The sequence below is a fragment of the Eschrichtius robustus genome, chromosome 11, assembly GCF_028021215.1.
Source record: "Eschrichtius robustus isolate mEscRob2 chromosome 11, mEscRob2.pri, whole genome shotgun sequence".
Lineage (NCBI taxonomy): Eukaryota > Metazoa > Chordata > Mammalia > Artiodactyla > Eschrichtiidae > Eschrichtius > Eschrichtius robustus.
This window is the reverse complement of record NC_090834.1, coordinates 86,544,438-86,566,869: the sequence shown is the minus strand read 5'-3', so window position 1 is coordinate 86,566,869 and position 22,432 is coordinate 86,544,438. Positions and strand designations below refer to the sequence as shown.

The 22,432-nt window shown below is 35.8% G+C and overlaps 1 protein-coding gene across 5 annotated transcripts in view; it reads left to right on the top strand.

Annotated features, from left to right (window-relative positions):
- DCDC1 (doublecortin domain containing 1) overlaps window positions 1-22,432 on the top strand; it is a 476,122-nt gene that overhangs the window by 64,363 nt on the left and 389,327 nt on the right. For all 5 annotated transcript variants that reach the window (XM_068555102.1, XM_068555097.1, XM_068555098.1 and 2 more), the window contains 2 exons: window positions 1,058-1,263; window positions 22,162-22,255. In XM_068555102.1, the coding sequence (XP_068411203.1) occupies window positions 1,058-1,263; window positions 22,162-22,255 (300 nt within the window). The remainder of the gene's footprint in view (window positions 1-1,057; window positions 1,264-22,161; window positions 22,256-22,432) is intronic.

Below are 22,432 nucleotides of genomic sequence, written 5' to 3'. Positions count from 1 at the left end.
ATATAAAGTACCATTTCTAGGTTAAAGAGGCCATGCTCCTTTCAAGGTAAATACTAATAGTGAAGGGTTATTTGGAAATTTGAGCAAACAAATAAATGCAGGCATTTTAAGTTCTATGCAAATAAAATTTTATTTCTCTTAATTAGGGCAAATAAAGAGCAGATGACGGAGGAATCATTGTATTTTTGTAATTTATGTGAAAAGAAAATATAATCTAAAATAAATTGAGTGCACAAATAAAGTCAATAACCAAGGTGCAAATTATTTATTTATGAAATGAAACCTCTTGAAAAGGGAGAAATGGTGACAGCAACTTAGTATGCAATATATGCACTTCTGTTCTTACCCTTACATTTTCAAAATCATACATAGTAATTTATTTGCACTCCCATTAATATTAGTGGGAGTTTTGAAACTTATATTCATGCACACATCTTTGAAAATGTATGGGTCAAAGTAAATTGTTAATGAAAAACTGGTTTTCATTTTTAGTGAAATAGTTTCAACCTGTTACCAAAGATGTCCTAGAAGCCACCTTCATTCTAGTCACAGGAGAAGAATTATGTATAAGGTTACTACTTGGAGGTCATCATCTTTAAAGCAACTTGGATAATAATCATATTAAAGAGAAAAAAAAAGTGTTTTCCCAACCCCAAAGAACACAAAAGTTCAGGACCCATGTTGTTTTATAGTAAGCAAAGGACCTTGGACCCTTTCAGTGGACTCTTTCAGCCCAAGTGCATCTGATCAGTGATAGAGGCATGCTAAGGTGAATTTTAATTAGGACTAAATTGTGGTATTACTCTTTCATACCCTGAACATCTGTTCCCTTCAGAAATGATGATTTATGCAGGCTATCAGAGCAGACAGCTTGCTACAGCTTATGTCACGGTTAGTGGGAAGCTGGTGGTAGCATTTCAGGAAACCAGCATCTATGGATGGAGACTGGCCAGTGTATATGATATAGGTAGTAAGGGGAGGGGAAGCATGATGTGTCCATTTTTAATTTTGAAGACAAATATTGACCTGACTTAAAAAAAAAAAAATTCTCTTTTAGACCATCTGTTGTTAATGAAGAAAGTAACTTGGACAATGAATGGGCTGATGCTTCCTACTGATGTCAAAATACGGAAAACCAAGCCTGTTCTTTCTATAAGAATGAAGAAACTTACTGAGAAGACCTCGGTCCGAATTCTTTTCTTTAAGAATGGCACGGGGCAGGATGGGCATGAGATTACAGTGGGAAAGGAAACAATGAAAAAGGTACTTTTGTATTAAATATTGAAGTATAAATTAAATTTCAGAGTTTTTGTGACTCTTGAAATGTGTTTTTTCCTTATATATCATGTCAACTAATAAACTGAAATATTAAGAAGGCATTATATAGAATGCAAAAATTCAGCTGTTTAGATATATGCTTATTGCACTAACAACATAACTTACTTTAATAAAGCAACAGTATTTCAGGAAATAATTTGGCTAACATAGTTGGCCATTTCCCTAGTTAAAAGTTATGTTTACACTTGAGGAAACATTCTAGTTGGTTATAATATTTTACAAGATATTTAGATTGAAGCCAATTTAACTATCTTCAAATCTCAAAATGGCTCCTTTTCATTTAGAATACTAGTAGTAAAACCTAGAAGCACCCCTGTTCCTTGAAACAATAAATTAAGTCTGAAATAACTAGAATTCAGTTTAAAAATATCCATATGCATTTTAAAAAGTAAATCCGGATGGGCCTAAGAAAAATCATGTAACAATCCAGCAAACTTTAAAAAACAAATTTTAAAGTATTACTTGTCATATAAATGCATGTTTTTTAGAAGGTGCTTGTACTTCCCAGATCTTTGATATTTAAAAATATAGAGGAACTAATGGGAATTTGGGGGGGAAAAAAAAGCCTTTTTTTTCAGATAAAGATTTTTCACTGTATCTTAAAGTAGCTTGTTAATAATAATAAAAGCAACTAAAATTTATTAAATATGTATTAGAGAGACAGTGAAACATAACCAAACTCTCTAGGTTTTAATCCTAGCTTTGTCATTCACTAGCTATAAGACCTTGGATAACTTACATTGTCTGAGTCTCAATTGCTTTATCTGAAAACCGGTGATAATAATATGCCTACCTGATGGAACTGATGTAAGTATTCAATGTGATATTACGTGTGGAATACAATGCCTGGCACCCAGAAAGTTCCCATTAAATTCTTATCTTGGTATTCTTATCTTTGCTATTCTTATCTTTAGGATTCATAAATATACATCTAATAGTTAGAAATTATTTTTCTTATTAATGGGAAACATTTATTATGAAATGAAGATAGGTATAAATTATTTTGTTATACCAGACTATTTTCAAAATGAATATTGCTTGAAACAGGTGAATAGTTGACTAGGTAGTGGAAATTTTTATTTTCGAAATATCTATTTCTTCATCTACTGATTTTTGTAGTTGTTTTATAACTACATCTGGGTAAGAGCATTTACTGAGGAGCTGGGAAACTGGGTTTTATTTCCTTCTTATCTGCAGATTTGGATTATGAGTAAAACAAGGGATATTACACACCAGAGCAAATTGCTAAGGCAAGTTGTAACATCTTCCCTGGGGATTTTGAAAAATAGAGAAGGTGGACATAGCCCTTGGATTGTTAAAATGCAGTCATTCTTGGAGATGGAAGCTAGATTAGATAACCTCTTGAGTTCACTTCAGTTCAATCCCTGTAATTCTATGCCTCAGTGATAAAATTGGGGTAATAGTCACTCTTACAGATTACATGTTCTTAGAAGAATGGTTGAGTATAAATAAAAATGTCACTGCTATTTTGCTTTTTGACGCGAGAGAGCAATTCGTTTAAAACTGGATGATCAAGGAATTCTTTCACTTATTTTTTTCTCCTTATAATTTGTAGAATTTAAAGAACTTTCACAATTTTTATGAAACTCCGGACAAGATTCAGTAATAAATGTATTTGTAAATATTTGTCTCAATAGTGCTTTTAAGAATGAGGTAAAGGAGAGGAGGCAATGGAATACTGGTCTTGGGTGTCGATATAACTTTTTGGAGGGAATAAAAGTAAGGCTAGCTAATTATTTTGTAAATAAAATTTAAATTTTGAAAGCTTTGTTGATAATCACAGGATAATGCCCTATTTATTGATTAAATACCAAATCAGGAGTAGGACTAAAAAGGTGGCATAGTCATTGGAAAAACACGTTATTTTCTCTTTTATGATAGATTATTAGGACTGCTGGGGACTAATAGCTATTTTTAGATTATTGCTAAGTAATATAAAACTGAAGTACAAAGTAAAGGACTCTAATATTGTGAAGGTTATTGCAGTGAAATAAGGAGGGAATTATAGAAGACAAGTGATAAAATAAGGTAGTTGAAGCATAAAAGTCCTCTCTGAGCTCAGAATGGAGCCAAGGGGAAATAACTGTATTTCAATAATAGGTACAAAATCAAAGGCATATCCAGTTATTTATTTTAGGAGATTAAGTTATTAAGAAGTTTGAAATGAGCACCAAAGTGATATAATTCTTCTCTAAACTCTAGAATACCAGAACTATGGCCCATCCCTTTGAAACTGGAATCAGATGGTTTTAGAATTACTTGGTATGGTTGTAGTAACAGCAGTAACACGCACCTGCTACTATGGGGTATAGGTAAACATTATCCATGTGTTGAAAAATATATTAGGAAAAATTTGTGGGCACAAGATGCAAAGTAAATGGAAGATGAAAACTGCTCCAGATACATAGCTTTTTAAGGTTGGTGTTAGTGGTAGATAAATTTCTTTTCCCTCAGTTATCTCTTAGAATCGTTGTCAGAGAAGTGGTATTAAGCTGTGTGGATTATTGTATTCTCCAGGATAGCATCTCCTTTATGAGACATCTTTATTTTTTTCTCAGCAGTTAATAATTGTATCTTATTTATTTGCTTTTTACTTAGTTTTCTGTGTACTATTACTAATGGCATGAGATTACAGTGGTGAAGAAAACAATGAAAGAGATATTGAAATAAATGAAAGAATGGAAAAAACTCTCACTCTAGTTTGAACTGATTGCTCCCTGTGACTATCCTGGTATATCCCTTCACCATCAACCTTAAGATTATCTTTCCCTATCTGCTCTCTTGGATGCCTTTCTCCTAGTACTCCCCTATCTTCATTTACTCCATTGTGCACACATACAAGTGGCTTTCTGAGAAAACCTGCATCCAAATCATCTGGGCTATGTGTTAAAAATTCAGACCTCTAGGCCCTACTCCAAGCCTATTGAATTAAGAATCTCTTGAACATGGGGCCTGAGAATCTGAATTTCAGCAAATGTCTCCAGATGTTTCCTAATCCCACTAAAGTTTGAGAACTCTTGTTCTGGTGTTCTAAAATCTCAAACTTAATAATTAACGGAAATTTTCATAGACTCCTTGTTTGTTCTATACTTCTCATGTAGTATAAGAGAAAGATAATAAGTTGTGTGACAGAGAAAACAGTTTATGGGAAATTATATCACTGGTTGCCAGACGAGAATTAGTGCAAGGAGTTCAGAAATCAGGAAGAGGAATATGTTTACAGGTTAGCAAGATGGGAGTAGTGTATGTAAGTCTGACTTAGAAAAAAATAAATATTCCCTTAATGTTTGTATGTAAACGTATTTCATTGCAATGACTTTTCCCTGTTATTACTGAAAAACCACAAAAAATGTATTGAGTTACTCACATATGACTGTCAAGATATAAATAAATAATAGACTTTATCAGATGCCTTTAAACCAGAGGAAGATTTAGACATCTATAATATTCACCATTTGTTAATTTGAGAAACAGCTCAATAAGCCTAAACAGTAGCAGCAAAGAACTTTAAGAAAATATTCAAGTTTAAGAAAGGCCCAACTCAAATGTTAATTGGTGCAACCACTATGGAAAACAGTATGGAGGTTCCTTTAAAAACTAAAAATAGAGCTACCATATGATCCAGCAATCCCACTCCTGGGCATATATCCAGAAAAGACGAAAACTCTTAATTTGAAAAGATACATGCACCCCAGTGTTCATATCCACACTATTTACAATAGCCAAGACATGGAAACAACCCAAGTGCCCATCAACAGATGACTGGTTTAAGAAGACGTGGTATATTTATACAATGGAATAGTACTCAGCCATAAAAAGAATGAAATATTGCCATTTGCAGCAGCATGGATGGACCTTGAGAATATTATACTACGTGAAGTAAGTCAGAGAAAGACAAATGTTGTATGATATCACTTATATGTGGGATCTAAAAAATAATACAAATGAATCTGTATACAAAACAGAAACAGATTCACAGACATAGAAAACAAACTATGGTTACTAAAGTGGAAAGGGAGGTTGGGAGGGATAAATTAGGAGTAGGGGATTAATAGATACAAATTACTATACATAAAATAGATAAGCAACAAGGATTTACTGTATACCACAGGGAACTGTATTTATTATCTTGTAATGACCTATAATGGAAAATAATCTGAAAAAATATGTATAACTGAATCATTTTGCTATATGTTGCTATGTGTGTTGTGAAACTAACACAGTATTGTAAATCAACTATACTTCAATTAAAAGAAAAAAAAAAGAAAGGCCCAATTCAGATGAAAAAAAATGCAGCAGGAATAGCATGACTATGGAATGTTCACACACAAATCAGTAACTATAACAACAGAGGTTTTCCCAGTAGTGTGGGTGAAATTTTAGAGAACATTTTAAGAGATTCAAAAGGTAGCACCTGGAGTAACAAAATTTGATTAAGGATGCTCAACATGGATTCTGACAAGGGAGGTCATGCATAATTATTTATGTTGGAAGTTCTTTAAAGAGCTTTTTATGATATATGAGCAAAAGCCCATTGATACTATTATTGTTTTAAAAATTAGTCTAATGTTCATACCAGGGTTTAATATCAGATTAAAAAATATGAAAACAGATTTTTTAAAAATATAAAATTTGATAATGTAGTTTATTTTCAAGAGGCTATGGATAGCCAATTGTCTTCTATTTATTTAGTGTAGATTTTAGGGTTATACACTTGGATTATTTCAGAATATTATAAGTAATTACTTGGTGGTCAGAAATTTTTTTTGAACAAAATCATAAGAGGGGAAGGATGTAGATTTCCTCGGCTGAAATAAAAACAAGTGAGAGTTTTCAGTCTAAAGATTTATTTACTTTACAGATTGTAGTTAAGGACAGTTCTTAACATTATGCTTTAACTCCCCTAATCAGTTGAGGTATAAGCATGATACTAAATCCGAAAAGGTAAAATTTATTTCTGTTCATTTATTAAAATTGCCTTATGTTTTTTTATCTTTACATTTTATATTTTAATACATTTTAATTGCTAAGAACATATAACAATAATGGTTAAACTGAAAGGTTTATTAAATTAGTTTTCATACATACCATTAAAGTATCTTTGTTGAACTTTAATTTCTGGACATTATAATCACAGAATTTTATGAAGTAGTCTAATCAAGCAACTCAGAAAACTGTGACTTAGAGAAGTTAACTGCCATATCCAAAATGGAGCAACTGGAATAGCTAGGACTAGAACCCATTTTCTGACTTGAAGAACAATATTTTTTTGTATGTGAAACTGCCACAAATATACTTTTTCTCACATTTTAATTCCTATGTGTCCTCACCTAAAAAGGAATGAACATAACCATTAAAAAAATATGAGGATTCTGTTTATGGTCATAATAGAAAAGCTAGTATCATACTAGCTATCCCATTTTAAACAACTGAAAACTGCACAAAATGTATTTTTAAACCTTAGGCAATGGGAAGCAGCAGACTGTCATGCCTGAGAGAAAAGGAAATGTTGAAGTGAGTCTTAACCATTTACCTCATCTTTATACTTGGAGGCAATTTTTGGACTGTGGTGTAGGGAGAGAGAATCCAAGAAAAGCACAGTGATCTCCACAACCTGAAGAGTAAGACATCAAAGTTTTGGGAGGCTGAAATGGCTGGAATTTATCATGAAATGCCATAAATGAGGGCGATATTTAGAGAATAATTCCCAAATTTTGCCTAGGGTTCCCCCTGTACCTTTGACTAAATACTAAGTTGCCGATGCACAGGGTGAACTCCACACGGCCTGGCACAGACAAGTACCAGAGAAAGATCAACTAATGGGGATGTAAAAAGGAAACAACTATGGGAGTATGCACAGGCCAGGGAGACATTTGTGTTTTGACCAGTTGGAGGGGAGGAATTTTATTGAACATGTAGGGGATTCATGAAGAGACCAGAAAAGGTAATCATGGATCCAAGAAGCTCAATGAAAGCTCAGGAAATGCAAAAGAATTAGAATGCCAAATTTGGAAGTCTTGCACTATCTGATTTCAACATTTATTATAAAGCTGAAACAATCAAGACAGAATGCTATTGCCATAAGGATACATATAAAGTGGAATGAAAGCAAGTAGAAAGTTCAGAAATGGACTCACACATATAGTGGCACATTAATCTTGATAATTCAATGAGGAAAAAAACAGTCTTTTTTTGATAAATATTTTTGTAATTAGGTATCTGCATGATAAGAAATTACCCCAACCCCTACCTCATCACAAAACTTAATTTAAAATTAACCATAGATCCATTCATTAGAAAAGTAAAACTGTAATAATTCTCAGAGGAGACATATTTTACAACCTGAGGTAGGCAAAGATTTCTTAGGGCTAAAAAGTATGAACTAAAACCAAAGAACTGCTGGGTGTGAGGTAGATGGCTGGTGGGGGGCAGCCGCATAGCACGGGGGGATCAGCTCGGTGCTTTGTGACCACCTGGAGGGGTGGGATAGGAGGGGTGGGGGGGTGGAGACACAGGGGAGAGGAGATATGGGAGCGTGTGTGTGTGTGTAACCGATTCACTTTGTTGTAGGGCAGAAACTGACACACCATTGTGGAGCAATTGTGCTCCAATAGAGATGTTTTAAAAAAAAAAAAAAAAGCAAAGTAAACAAAAAATATTAAATCCACTTTATCCAAAATTTTAAATCTTCTGCCCTTCAAAAGACAGCATTAATAAAATGAAGAATCTAGCCACAGACTGGGAGAAAATGTTCAGAAAACACACATCTGACAAACAATTTGCATTCAGAACATATAAAGATCTCTGACAACTCAATAGTATGAGGACAAACAGCTCAATAAAAAAGGTCAAAAGATTTGAACACTACTAATAAAGACCAAGAGATAAACCATAGGGGCTTCCCTGGTGGCGCAGTGGTTAAGAATCCACCTGCTAATGCAGGGGACACGGGTTCGAGCCCTGGTCCGGGAAGATCCCACATTAAAAAAAAAAAAAAAAAAAAGAAATAAACCATAGTGCATGAAAAGATGCTCACATTACATATCATCAAAGAAATGCAAATTAAATCCACGAATTACCACTACACGCATATTAGAAAGGCTGAGATTAAAAGGACTGACAATACTAAGTGTTAACGAAAATCTGGAGTAACTGGAAATCTCACAGTTGGCTGATGAGAATGCAGCCACTCTAAGCTACTTAATAAGTACAAAAAGTAAGTAATAGGCAAATTTAACCCAATCTCCTGGCATCTTCAGATTAAAATAATGGTCATGATCTTTATTATAAGTCATTGTGAAATGTTGATCTTAACAGATAGTCATACCAAGTATATTTTATGTCTTAATTTGTTGAAAATTTGTAATATAGTTGACAGACTTTCAATTAGCAAAAAAAAAAGTATAAAAACAGATTCCCTTTCTCAAAATATTTATGATAAATTGTAGTTCTCTTCTACTGAATAAGTACAATTAATTTCCAAAGGTGAAATATTTTAAGTAATCCAGTGAATTAATTTCATAATTATCATTCATTTTCACAGTGTTTGGTGTGCTAAATTTCTTCTAAAATTCTTCTTTGGGTTCTTATTTAAATAGTTTGCTTCTACAGGGCAGACAGCAGAAGCAAGAAGAACTACAATCCTGCAGCCTGTGGAACAAAAACCACATTCACAGAAACATAGACAAGATGAAAAGGCAGAGGGCTATGTACCAGATGAAGGAACAAGATAAAAACCCAGAAAAACAACTAAATGAAGTGGAGATAGGCAACCTTCCAGAAAGAGAATCCAGAATAATAGTGAAGATGATCCAGGACCTCGGAAAAAGAATGGAGGCAAAGATCGAGAAGATGCAAGAAATGTTTAACAAGACCTAGAAGAATTAAAGAACAAACAAACAGAGATGAACAATACAATAACTGAAATGAAAACTACACTAGAAGGAACCAATAGCAGAATAACTGAGGCAGAAGAACGGATAAGTGACCTGGAAGACAGAATGGTGGAATTCACTGCTGCAGAACATAATAAAGAAAAAATAATGAAAAGAAATGAAGACAGCCTAAGAGACCTCTGGGACAACATTAAACGCAACAATATTCGCATTATAGGGGTCCCAGAAGGAGAAGAGAAAGAGAAAGGACCCGAGAAAATCTTTGAAGAGATTATAGTCGAAAACTTCCCTAACATGGGAAAGGAAATAGCCACCCAAGTCCAGGAAGCGCAGAGAGTCCCATACAGGATAAACCCAAGGAGAACCACACCAAGACACATAGTAATCAAGCTGGCAAAAGTTAAAAACAAAGAAAAATTATTGAAAGCAGCAAAGGAAAAACAACAAATAATATACAAGGGAACTCCCATAAGGTTAACAGCTGATTCCTCAGCAGAAACTCTACAAGCCAGAAGGGAGTGGCATGATATACTTAAAGTGATGAAAGGGAAGAATGTACCACCAAGATTACTCTACCTGGCAAGGATCTCATTCAGATTCGATGGAAAAATCAAAAGCTTTACAGACAAGCAAAGGCTAAGAGAATTCAGCACCACCAAACCAGCTCTACAACAAATGCTAAAGGAACTTCTCTAAGTGGGAAACACAAGAGAAGAAAAGGACCTACAAAAACAAACCCAAAACAGTTAAGAAAATGGGAATAGGAACATACATATCGATAATTACCTTAAACGTGAATGGATTAAATGCTCCAACCAAAAGACACAGGCTTTCTGAATGGATACAAAAACAAGACTCATATATATGCTGTCTACAAGAGACCCACTTCAGAACTAGGGACACACACAGACTGAAAGTGAGGGAATGGAAGAAGATATTCCATGCAAATGGAAATCAGAAGAAAGCTGGAGTAGCAATACTCATATCAGATAAAATAGACTTTAAAATACAGAATGTTACAAGAGACAAGGAAGAACACTACATAATGATCAAGGGATCAATCCAAGAAGAAGATATAACAATTATAAATATATATGCACCCATTATAGGAGCACCTCAATACATGAGACAACTGCTAACAGCTATAAAAGAGGAAATTGACAGTAACACAATAATAGTGGGGGATTTTAACACCTCACTTACACCAATGGACAGATCATCCGAAATGAAAAGTAATAAGGAAACAGAAGCTTTAAGTGACACAATAGAGCAGATAGATTTAATTGCTATTTATAGAACATTCCATCCAAAAACAGCAGATTACACTGTCTTCTCAAGTGTGCACGGAACATTCTCCAGGATAGACCACATCTTGGGTCACAAATCAAGCCTCAGTAAATTTAAGAAAATTGAAATCATATCAAGCATCTATTCTGAGCACAACGCTATGAGATTAGAAATGAATTACATGGAAAAAAACGTAAAAAACACAAACACATGGAGGCTAAACAATACGTTACTAAATAATCAAGAGATCACTGGAGAAATCAAAGAGGAAATCAAAATATACCTAGAGACAAAGGACAATGAAAACACGATGATCCAAAACCTATGGGATCCAGCAAAAGCAGTTCTAAGAGGGAAGTTTATAGCTATACAAGCCTACCTCAAGAAACAAGAAAAATCTCAAATAAACAATCTAAACTTACACCTAAAGGAACTAGAGAAAGAAGAACAAACAAAACCCAAAGTTAGCAGAAGGAAAGAAATCATAAAGATCAGAGCAGAAATAAATGAAATAGAAACAAAGAAAACAATAGCAAAGATCAATAAAACTAAAAGCTGGTTCTTTGAGAAGATAAACAAAACTGATAAACCTTTAGCCAGACTCATCAAGAAAAAGAGGGAGAGGACTCAAATCAATAAAATTACAAATGAAAAAGCAGAAGTTAAAACAGACACCGCAGAAATACAAAGCATCCTAGGAGACTACAAGCAACTCTATGCCAATAAAATGGACAATCTGGAAGAAATGGACAAATTCTTAGAAAGGTATAACCTTCCAAGACTGAACCAGGAAGAAATAGAACATATGAACAGACCAATCACAAGTAATGAAATTGAAACGGTGATTAAAAATCTTCCAACAAACAAAAATCCAGGACCAGATGGCTTCACAGGTGAATTCTATCAAACATTTAGAGAAGAGCTAACACCCATCCTTCTCAAACTCTTCCAAAAAATTGCAGAGGAAGCAACACTCCCAAACTCTTTCTGTGAGGCCACCATCACCCTGATACCAAAACCAGACAGATACTACAAAAAAGGAAAATTACAGACCAGTATCACTGATGAATATAGATGCAAAAATCCTCAACAGAATACTAGCAAACAGAATCCAACAACACATTAAAAGGATCATACACCATGATCAAGTGGGATTTATCCCAGGGATGCAAGGTTTCTTCAATATACGCAAATCAATCAATGTGATACACCATATTAACAAATTGAAGAAGAAAAACCATATGATCATCTCAATAGATGCAGAACAAGCTTTTGACAAAATTCAACACCCATTTATGATAAAAACTTTCCAGAAAGTGGGCATAGAGGGAACCTACCTCAACATAATAAAGGCCATGTGCGACAAACCCACAGCAAACATCATTCTCAATGGTGAAAAACTGAAAGCATTTCCTCTAAGATCAGGAACAAGACAAGGATGTCCACTCTCACCACTATTATTCAACATAGTTTTGGAAGTCCTAGCCACGGCAATCAGAGAAGAAAAAAAATAAAAGGAACACAAATTGGAAAAGAAGAAGTAAAACTGTTATTGTTTGCAGATGATATGATACTATACATAGAGAATCCTAAAGATGCCACCAGGAAACTACTAGAGCTAATCAATGAATTTGGTGAAGTTGCAGGATACAAAATTAATGCACAGAAATCTCTTGCATTCCTATATACTAATGATGAAAAATCTGAAAGAGAAATTAAGGACACACTCCCATTTACGATTGCAGCAAAAAGAATAAAATATCTAGGAATAAACCTACCTAGGGAGACAAAAGACCTGTATGCAGAAAACTGTAAGATACTGATGAAAGAAATTAAAGATGATACCAACAGATGGAGAGATATAGCATGTTCTTGGATTGGAAGAATCAATATTGTGAAAATGACTGTACTACCCAAAGCAATCTACAGATTCAATGCAATCCCTATCAAATTACCAATGGTATTTTTAACGGAACTAGAACAAATCATCTTAAGATTTGTATGGAGACACAAAAGACCCCGAGTAGCCAAAGCAGTCTTGAGGGAAAAAAACGGAGCTGGAGGAATCAGACTCCCTGACTTCAGACTATACTACAAAGCTACAGTAATCAAGACAATATGGTACTGGCACAAAAACAGAAACATAGATCAGTGGAACAAGATAGAAAGCCCAGAGATAAACCCACGCACCTATGGTCAATTAATCTATGACAAAGGAGGCAAGGATATACAATGGAGAAAAAACAGTCTCTTCTATAAGTGGTGCTGGGAAAACTGGACAGCTACAGGTAAAAGAATGAAATTAGAACACTCCCTAACATCATGCACAAAAATAAACTCAAAATGGATTAGAGACCTAACTGTAAGACCAGACACTATAAAACTCTCAGAGGAAAACATGGGAAGAACACTCTTTGACATAAATCACAGTAAGATCTTTTTTGATCCACCTCCCAGAGTAATGGAAATAAAAACAAAAATAAACAAATGGGACCTATTGAAACTTCAAAGCTTTTGCACAGCAAAGGAAACCATAAACAAAACGAAAAGACAACTCTCAGATTGAGAGAAAATATTTGCAAACGAATCAACGGACAACAGATTAATCTCCAAAATATATAAACAGCTCATGCAGCTCAATATTAAAAAAACAAACAACCCAATCAAAAAATGGGCAGAAGACCTAAATAGACATTTCTCCAAAGTAGACATACAGATTGCCAATAAACAAGTGAAAGGATGCTCAACATCACTACTTATTAGAGAAATGCAAATCAAAACTACAATGAGGTATCACCTCACTCCTGTTAGAATGGGCATCATCAGAAAATCTACAGACAGCAAATGCTGGAGAGTGTGTGGAGAAAAGGGAACCCTCTTGCACTGTTAGTGGGAATGTAAATTGATACAGCCACTATGGAGAACAGTATGGAGGTTCCTTAAAAAACTAAAAAGAGGATTACCATATGACACAGCAATCGCACTCCTGGGCATATACCCAGAGAAAGCCATAATTCAAAAAGACACATGCACCCCAATATTCATTGCAGCACTATTTACAATAACCAGGCCATGGAAGCAACCTAAATCCCCATCGACAGATGAATGGATAAAGAAGTTGTGGTACATATATACAATGGAATATTACTCAGCCATAAAAAGGAAGAAAATTGGTTCATTTGTAGAGATGTGGATGGATCTAGAGACTGTCATACAGAGTGAAGTAAGTCAGAAAGAGAAAAACAAATATCGTATATTAATGCATGTATGTGGAACCTAGGAAAATGGTACAGATGAACCAGTTTGCAGGGCAGAAGTTGAGACACAGATGTAGAGAACAATAGTATGGACACCATGGGGGGAAAGTCGTGGGGGGTGGGGGTGGGGATGGTGGTGTGATGAATTGGGAGATTGGGATTGACATGTATACATTGATGTGTATAAAATTGATGACTAATAAGAACCTACTGTATAAAAAAATAAATAAAATTAAATTAAATAATAAAATAAATAGTTTGCTTCTTAGGTTTATATAGTGAATACTGTTGTAATCTACTTGCCATACTAATAATACTGAGTTAGCTGAAATAATGTTTCTCATTGGTTAGGATGACTTTAGCTGCAAATAATAGAGAATACTGTTTCAAACAGATTTCAGCAAAAAAGAAGGAAGAAATCCAGAGGTAGGGCAGCTTCAAGCATAGTACGACAGGATTCCAGTTATGTTCTGTATAATTTTCTGGATTTTGTGGTGTTTCATATGTTGGTAACTGGATGGCTGCTGCACAGCCTGGTACAAATTTGTCTAGAGGTAGAAAAGGACCATCTCTTCCCTATGACTGAAGAAGCCTTTCCCAGAAGTCCCTTCTAGTGTCACATTGGCCAGAACTAGATTGTGTCCATCCCCAAATCGTTCACTGACAAGGGGCATGGGATCACCATAATTGAGTTACACCAATCAAGATAATTGTAGCCTTCCTTGAGCCAAAAGGAGAAAGCGTAAACCCTTAATCAAAATCAGGACAGCAAGCATGAGGAAGAGAATGGATACTGGGTAGGCAACTGAGAGTATTGCTTCCAATGTGAAGAGGTTTTCTTAATTTATTTCCTAAGCAGAGTACAGGTGTAACCGAAAGTTGCGTCTGGCTGCTTGCCGCTCAAAAGCCGATAAGGACAAAAGGTTGGTGGAAAGGAAAGTTTGCTTTATTTTGGATGCTGGCAACCGAGGGTGGGGGAGAGGGTGGACTACTGTCCAAAGGCTGACTCCCCACCCCCGCCCCTCCACTGACAACCAGTAGGCAAGAAATTTTATAGAAGGAGGGAGGGGGCTACATGCAGAAACAGCACATTCAACTCCTGACCGTCATCTTGAAATTGGTCATGCGGTGGTCTGACCAGCGTCATCCTAATTGTTTTAAGTACAATCTTCAGTTCCAGGGTCAGTTTGTTCCCATTTCCTTGAGGCCTATTCCCGGAATTGTGGCAAGCTTATGTCATGGCTACAGTCTGGTCATCATGTAGTTAACTCCTTCCACCTGATGGGGGGTTTCAATATCTACAAGACAGCTCACAGAGTATGGCTCAGGATATTATCTAGAGCCCTTGAGAAGGAACTAAAGGTCCTTGACTCTGTTTAATGACTGAACTATTATTATTTAGTCTTGTCGGACTGTTTTCTTTTGTTTCTGCATTTTCTCACTTTTCTGATTAAACTTATTTTTTGGCTACAGTTTTTTTCACAGGCAAAAGGCAGGCGGAAGACATGGTTGCATGGGGGTGGCGGGGAAGGACCATAGGATCCTGCTCCGTTTCACAGGGTCAGTGCTCTAGTACGAAAACGAATTAGTTTTATTTGAAATATTTTTTCCGGAATTACACACACTTTAGTTATAGCATAATTTTATAACATCTGTCAGAAATTTTATTGGCTACTTATATCAAACTCTTAATAACAATATAAAGTTTATGATGAAATGAATTTAAATTAGACATATATTAACTTTCACTCATTCATTAATTCGTGGTATTTTTATGACTATTAACTTCTGCCAAGCACCTAGATATAAGGATGTGAAAAACCAGCCATGGTCCTGTTCTCAAGGAGCTTTAAGTCTAGTGGTGGGAAAGGGCTTTTGTAAAATGGTCAAATTATTGAATATGGAGTAGGTGACATAAGGAGGTCTGAGAAGTGATAAACAGGATTTATTTGGGTACACAAGGAGGATCCTGAAGATGGTAACCTTTTTAAGCAGAGAGCACAGAATATGAAAGGATTCCATGGCAGAGTGAACAGGATGAATACCAAATTGAAAGGTCAGTATATGAGGGAGAGAGTAGCCTTGTAGGAAAGGTTACAGATTTTTGCCTTTTTCCCTCCAAAGAGCAGTGAGAAGTCATAAGGGGCTTTTAGTTAGGAGTGGAAGAGAGGGTACCAGATTCATGTTTTTGAATAGTTTACTTTGGCCCTCAGTGGAAAACAGATTGGGTGGGCCAGGTAGATGCAGGGAGACTATTAGCTAAGTATTGCTGGAGTCCTAGTGACAGATGATAATAGCCTGGACCTAGGGAGTGGAAACGGATAAAGTGGGTGGACTTCTAAGATTTTTAGAAGATAAAACCGACAGGCCCTGATAATAGCTTGGATATATGGGGTAAGGGGCTGTGAGATATTGAGGGTATCAGGGATGATTTTGCAGTTTCTGGTTTGCATATCTAGATAGAGGAGGTATCTTTTCCTAAGGCAAAGAACGCTGGAAGAAGACTAGGCTTGAAGGGGAAGAGCTGGAATTCAGTCTCGGACATGCTGATTTTGAGGGATCTTTGATCTGTTTAAGTGGAGATACTGAATAGGTATTATTTGGTCTGAGGCCCAGGGGATTCCAGGGATAGACATACCAGTTTGGAAGTTGTCAGTATGTAGATGGAAGATGAAACATTGGGGCTTTGATTAGAATGCCTTAAGAGAGAATTTAGAGTGAGGCAGGAAGAGGGCTAGGACCACCTTCAAGAACTCTAGTGAACAAATAGAGGAGGATGAGCCTATGAAGACAAAACAAAAAGCAGGAGAAAAATTAGTGGATTATCATATATCAGAATTCAGGAAAAAAAGAAGTTTAAAGAAAGAGGAAGTGCTCAAATGCTATTCAAAGATCAAAATTAATGAGCATTAAGATATTGTCCTTTGGATTTGTCAATGTAGTAGTCATTGGTAATCTTTGTGAGAGTTACTTCAGTCAAATGATACCGAAAGCCAGACTGGAGTGGCCTGAGAATGAGTGGGAAGAAGGGAAATGGAAACAGAGAAATGATAAAGATATCTAGCTGTGCATCAGAATAGTTAGAGGGAGATGTGAGTATGGGAGGATTTAATTTTTAAGATAGGAAAGACTTGATCATGTTTAAGTGTCAGTGGGAAAAATCTAGTTGGGAAGGAGTAGTTAAATATACAACAAATGATGGGTAAGTATCATGCCTTAAAACCTGACAGCAAACATAACTGAAAGCATAGGTGTAGTATTGGCCTTAGATAGGAGCAGGGACTCCTGTAATACAACTAGAGGGTAAAGAAGAGGATGGGTGTAGAAGTAGGTAGGCTTGTAGCTTTGGTAGCAGGAAGATGAAGCTTCAGTTTTCTCTCTCATGTAGGAGGTCATTCCATCTGCTGACAACAAGAAGGGAAGTAGGGGAGGGGAGGCTGGGTGGAGAAAAACACAGCAGAGATAGTTTGAAATATTTATTGTGGCAAGGAAAGGAGAGATTTGACCAAAGATATGAAATAGAAGTGACTGGGCAGTATTGAGGGACCATGGAGGTTGGTGACTGAGTAATAGTGATAAGGATGTGTCATTTGCGTGACTTTCTCCAGGAGCGCCAGGCTTCTTGGTGTGCACACAGAGAGTAAACAGTAAGGGTCACCCAGGGTTAGGACTTGTGGCAAAGGTTATCCATGAATGAGGAAGAATGAGTAGACCGAGGAGAGATGGTGCACTTGAAGGTCAGGATGCTCGGGGGCGGGGGGGGGGGGGGGGGGGCAGGGTTTGTTTGTTTTGTTTGTTCGATAAGAGGGCTGGGGAGAAATTATCTTGAAATAACATTGTAAGTAATACGACTTGCCAAATTTGAGATTGTGTGATATGAGAGACTAAATTCCCGGCACTTGAGAGGGCTCTGAGGAAATGAGTGAACTCAGGGGAAAGCTCATTTTCTTTTAGAAGAGGTTAAGGGTCTAGTCGATTTTGTTGATCGGAGCGGGGGCGGGGGGGAGCGTTTTCAGAGTGCACAATGCAAAGGTTTTAGAAATGGATGAAGAAGTTGAGGATAATATATAAAGAACAAGAAAATATAGAACCTTAAGTGAATGATGATGCAGTAGACCGAGAGTAGGAATACTTTTTCTGTAAAGGGGCAGACAGTAAATATTCTTCATCTTACAGACCATAAAGTCTCTGTTGCAACCACTCAACTCTGTTGCATAGCATAAAAGCAGCCATAGAAAATGTATAAATGAACGGTGTGACTGTTTTCCAAGAAAACTTTATTTATGGGCATTGAAATATGAATTTCATATACTGTAAAAGTGTGACAAAATATTATTCTTCTTTTGATCATTTGTTTAACAATTAAAAACATACAAACCATTCTTAGCCCACAAGCCATACAGAAACAGGCTGTGGCCAGAATTTGGCCCATGGTGTGTGTAGTTTGCTGACCCCTGCTTTAGAGGATCCTTTGAAGAGATTGTGTAGGGAGGTCTAAATCTGGGCTTACATTTCTGGGCTTGACTCGTAAAAATATGTTAAAAGATACCAAGGTTCTCTGTGTTTGAGGAAGATGACGTTGTTTGATCTGATGGCTTGTAGACTCAGCTCCCTCGGCCTGGGGTTATGTTGGGCTAAGCATACTCTCTCACCTGGACGTTTGGGTAGTGCCAAACCAAACTCAGAGTCTGTAGACTGTGGAACCACGCCACCTCTATGGTGGCCATTCCGGAAGCTGCAAACTGCACCAGATGTGTCTGGGCGTGGGGGTGACTCCCAAAACTATAAACAAATGAACTCAGCTAAAAAGAGTTTGCGGAAAATCTCTTCCCAGGTGCTCGTCGAGAGGAGTCTAGTTTTATAGCATGATGGTTTTTAGATTTCAGTGTCAGAAGAGTTCTCTACAACCTAAGCTATAAGAAATTAACAACAACAACAAAAAAATATTTTAACAAGCTTAACGGGTACAGATTAGTGGAAATGGTATTTTAATTAACCTTAATATTACAGCAAGTTGGCACTGTTGAATATTTTTCAATTGTGAATTTTAAGAATGACCTTACAAGTAGAGGCTTCATTTCTGGGCTTTTGACAGAAATTTATATTGATACTAATTCATACCACTGATAATTTACTGTGAGAAAATGATTACTGAAGGTTGGCATTGCTTAAACACTGCAAGGATCTTTCATCCTGAAAGTAGGAGAGAATGACAGTGTTGTTGATGCATTATTAATTTCTAATATATCTGATTTTCTATTGCCAGTTTTTAAACTCATTTAACTCTTAAAACTTGGCTTGCACAAACATTTTTACTGATGTTTTTGCAATGAAAAGAAGAATCTTTGAGTTGAAAAGCCGTGTGATTTTACTTGGCTAATTCTTTTAAGACTCAAAGGCAGCAATATTTGAGATAATTTTAAAAATCATAGAAATTTTAGTTGAAGTAAATGGGACTACCTTTAAATAGCTCACATTTTGCTTAGTTTAATTGGTAAATTATAACTTTGGAGGATATTTAGGTATTTGAAGCTTCACTAGTAACTAGGGGATACAATGTGTACTAAAGAGGATTCGTTGCACTTTTAAATAATAGATTTGTAATCTTAAGAAATTGAGAGCTAAACATAAAAAATGGAAAGATGAAGAATGTGGTGATCCTGAGGAGGGGGTTGCATCTCTTTAGGGTCTGTGGGACCAACTGTAGATTCTTAGTAGTATTCAGAGGTGACTGGCTAAGGAAGAATGCATACTGAGTTAACGCCTTTGAGTATTTTTGTCATTGGTGATGGTAAAAGATAATCTTTGGGCACAGAGTCACATGGAAGAAAGTGATGAACAGAAGAATCCTTCTAGTCAGAGACTGTGTTAATTACTAAAAATGTGTAGATCCCCTGCCAGTGTCAGTCTGTATGTTCCACTATCCTTTCTGTCTCAAGTCACAGACCAAACTGCAGTTTCTTCTCCTGATACCTCCTCTCTTATATTTCGAATATTGTTTTCTGAACATCTTTAATAAAAGTTTGAGTGCATTAGATGGGAGACCTAGGTTAACTTGTGTGTAGTAGTCATTAAAGAAATTAACCCAAGAGGTTAGGAGGGAAGGCAGGAAGAGTAAGGTTTAGAGAGTTGCCAGAGTTATTAATTACCTTATTTGTTTGGGTAGCAAGGACCAGTCCCAGCCATGGGCAAGTTGGCTGGAGAGAGGTAGGGACAGTGATATCAGAGGGCCATTCTAAGTTAGGGAGCACTGTGTCTGACTTATGAGGACACGTGACATTGGTCCTCCTGCACTGACACACTTCAAGTAGGCAGACTGGAGGTCAGTGGATTTGCTCCATATGACAATGCTTGCAGTCACTTATGAAGTACATTGCAAGTACCTTGCTTTTTAACTAGGTAAAGCTAGTTAAAGCTACTGTGAATATTTCCCTCCTAAATTAGAGGGTTCAAGATTATTCCTATAACTTTATCTTTAATCACGAATAGTCTTCTTGGTTTTGAGAAAAACAGCAGCAATACATACTTTCTGAACATTGCCCAAAGCTCTGGATTGCAGCTAGAGTGCAAGAAACACACTCCTGTGAATGCCCTTGGGAGTATGTGGCATGTGGGAAAATTATTGGTCATGTTCAAGGGTAGGATAAAGGCTGAGAACCTCTGATATAATCCAGTAAAGGTCAATTTGTCAGATTAAATTAATCAGTTAAATATTTGCCTTTTAAATGCAACACATCCCTTGATACAGCAATTAGGATGATAAACCAACTGAGTCACAACGTTTGAAAGTTGTTCTCCAGACTGAAAGGAAAGTACAGTTTTGCCTCTACATATACATTAAGCTGTTTAAATATGTCTGTTGTCACAAAGAAAATGGGTTGATTGGGCTAGGGCTAGGATTACAGGCTCCAGTTTTAAAATAGGGATAAAAGTGGGCAGAAATGGAGTAATCAGAAAAATTTTTAAATATAATCATATAATGAACATTGTCCTTCAGCAGTTCTTGGTTATGTAAAAGCAATATATTACAGCTATGAACAGTAAGAATGGAAGACAAAGTACTTTCGGTTTGGATTTGGAATATATTATGGACTTTTAAATGAATGTGGCAAGTTTCATGTTTTGGGAGTCACTTCCAAAAGCCTGATAAAAGCCTGCCCTCAGGTTCCTGATACTTCCCAACTCCCCTCTGTTACTTTAATTTTTCTCATCTTGTGAGTAGAACTTTCTCTCCAACTGATGCATGTTTAAGTCTTCCCTGATGTTGGAAAGATGATTGTTACACCTTTATAAGGGCTATATCAAGAACAGGTTGAGAATGAAAGAGTGCCATTTGCAGAGATGGACCTAGAGACTGTCATACAGAATGAAGTCAGAAAGAGAAAGACAAATATATAATATCTCTTATATGTGGAATCTAGAAAAATGGTAGAGATGAACTTATTTGCAAAGCAGAAATAGAGTCACAGATGTAGAGAACAAACTTATGGTTACCAAGCGGGGAAGGGAGGAGTGGGATGAATTGGGAGATTGGAACTGACATGTATATACTACTGTGTATAAAATAGGTAACTAATGAGAACCTACTGTATAGCACAGGGAACTCTGCTCAGTGCTCTGTGGTGACCTAAATGGGAAGAAAATCCAAAAAAGAGTGAATATGCATGTATGTATGAATGATTCACTTTGCTGTATAGCAAGAAACCAATACAACATTGTAAAGCAGCTATACTCCAATAAAATTAATTTAAAAAAAGAACAGGTTGAGAAATTAAAATATTAAGAGAAGGGCTTTAGCATATTAGAAACCATTAAACGTGAAGTTCTTCAAACTCAGGCTCATGGAAAACCTTGAAATGTGGTTTATTAATTCCATTTTTTAGTACCCAAAGCACATAAGTTATCAAGGTGAACTGTGATCACACTATATTTATAATTTATTTTCAGATACTTGGAAAGACTTTAAAAGCTAAGGAAAGTACCTTAAAACCTCATCTAAAACATAATATCCTCCCCATTGTAAAATAAATGAAAAATATAGAAAATAGCAGGAATAATATAAAAATCTCCCAGAGTTCTACCATTTATTAAATAATATATAACTACTTTTTAATATTCCTTACATCTCCTTTCTCCTTTTATTAATATTTGTGTGTGTGCTCAAAGTACAATTGGAATCTAACCATTTTAACTGCCTTTTTCCATTTCATATATTAGAAACGTTTGATAAATCATCAAATTTTATTTTATAATATAATTTAAAATTACCCATATAGTAGAGAAAGGACTTTAAATGTGTATTCAATTTCGTTAGAGCTAACTGTGATAAATTATTTATAAGGTATTTTTTTTTTTCTGTGTAGGTTTTAGATATTTGCACAATGAGAATGAACCTAAATTCACCAGCCAGATATCTTTATGATTTGTATGGCAGGAAAATTAAAGATATTTCAAAAGGTAAGTGGCAAAGATTTTGTAAGCTATGTGATACTATTTCAAAAGGCATTTACATAATTTTGTTTTTCCTTTATACATTTAAAAGGAAAAGATATAAAAACCAGTTTAATTATAACATGTCATTCTTATATGAAGGGAAATCATGAAACAGTATTAAGGTTTGGGGAATCTTTTATT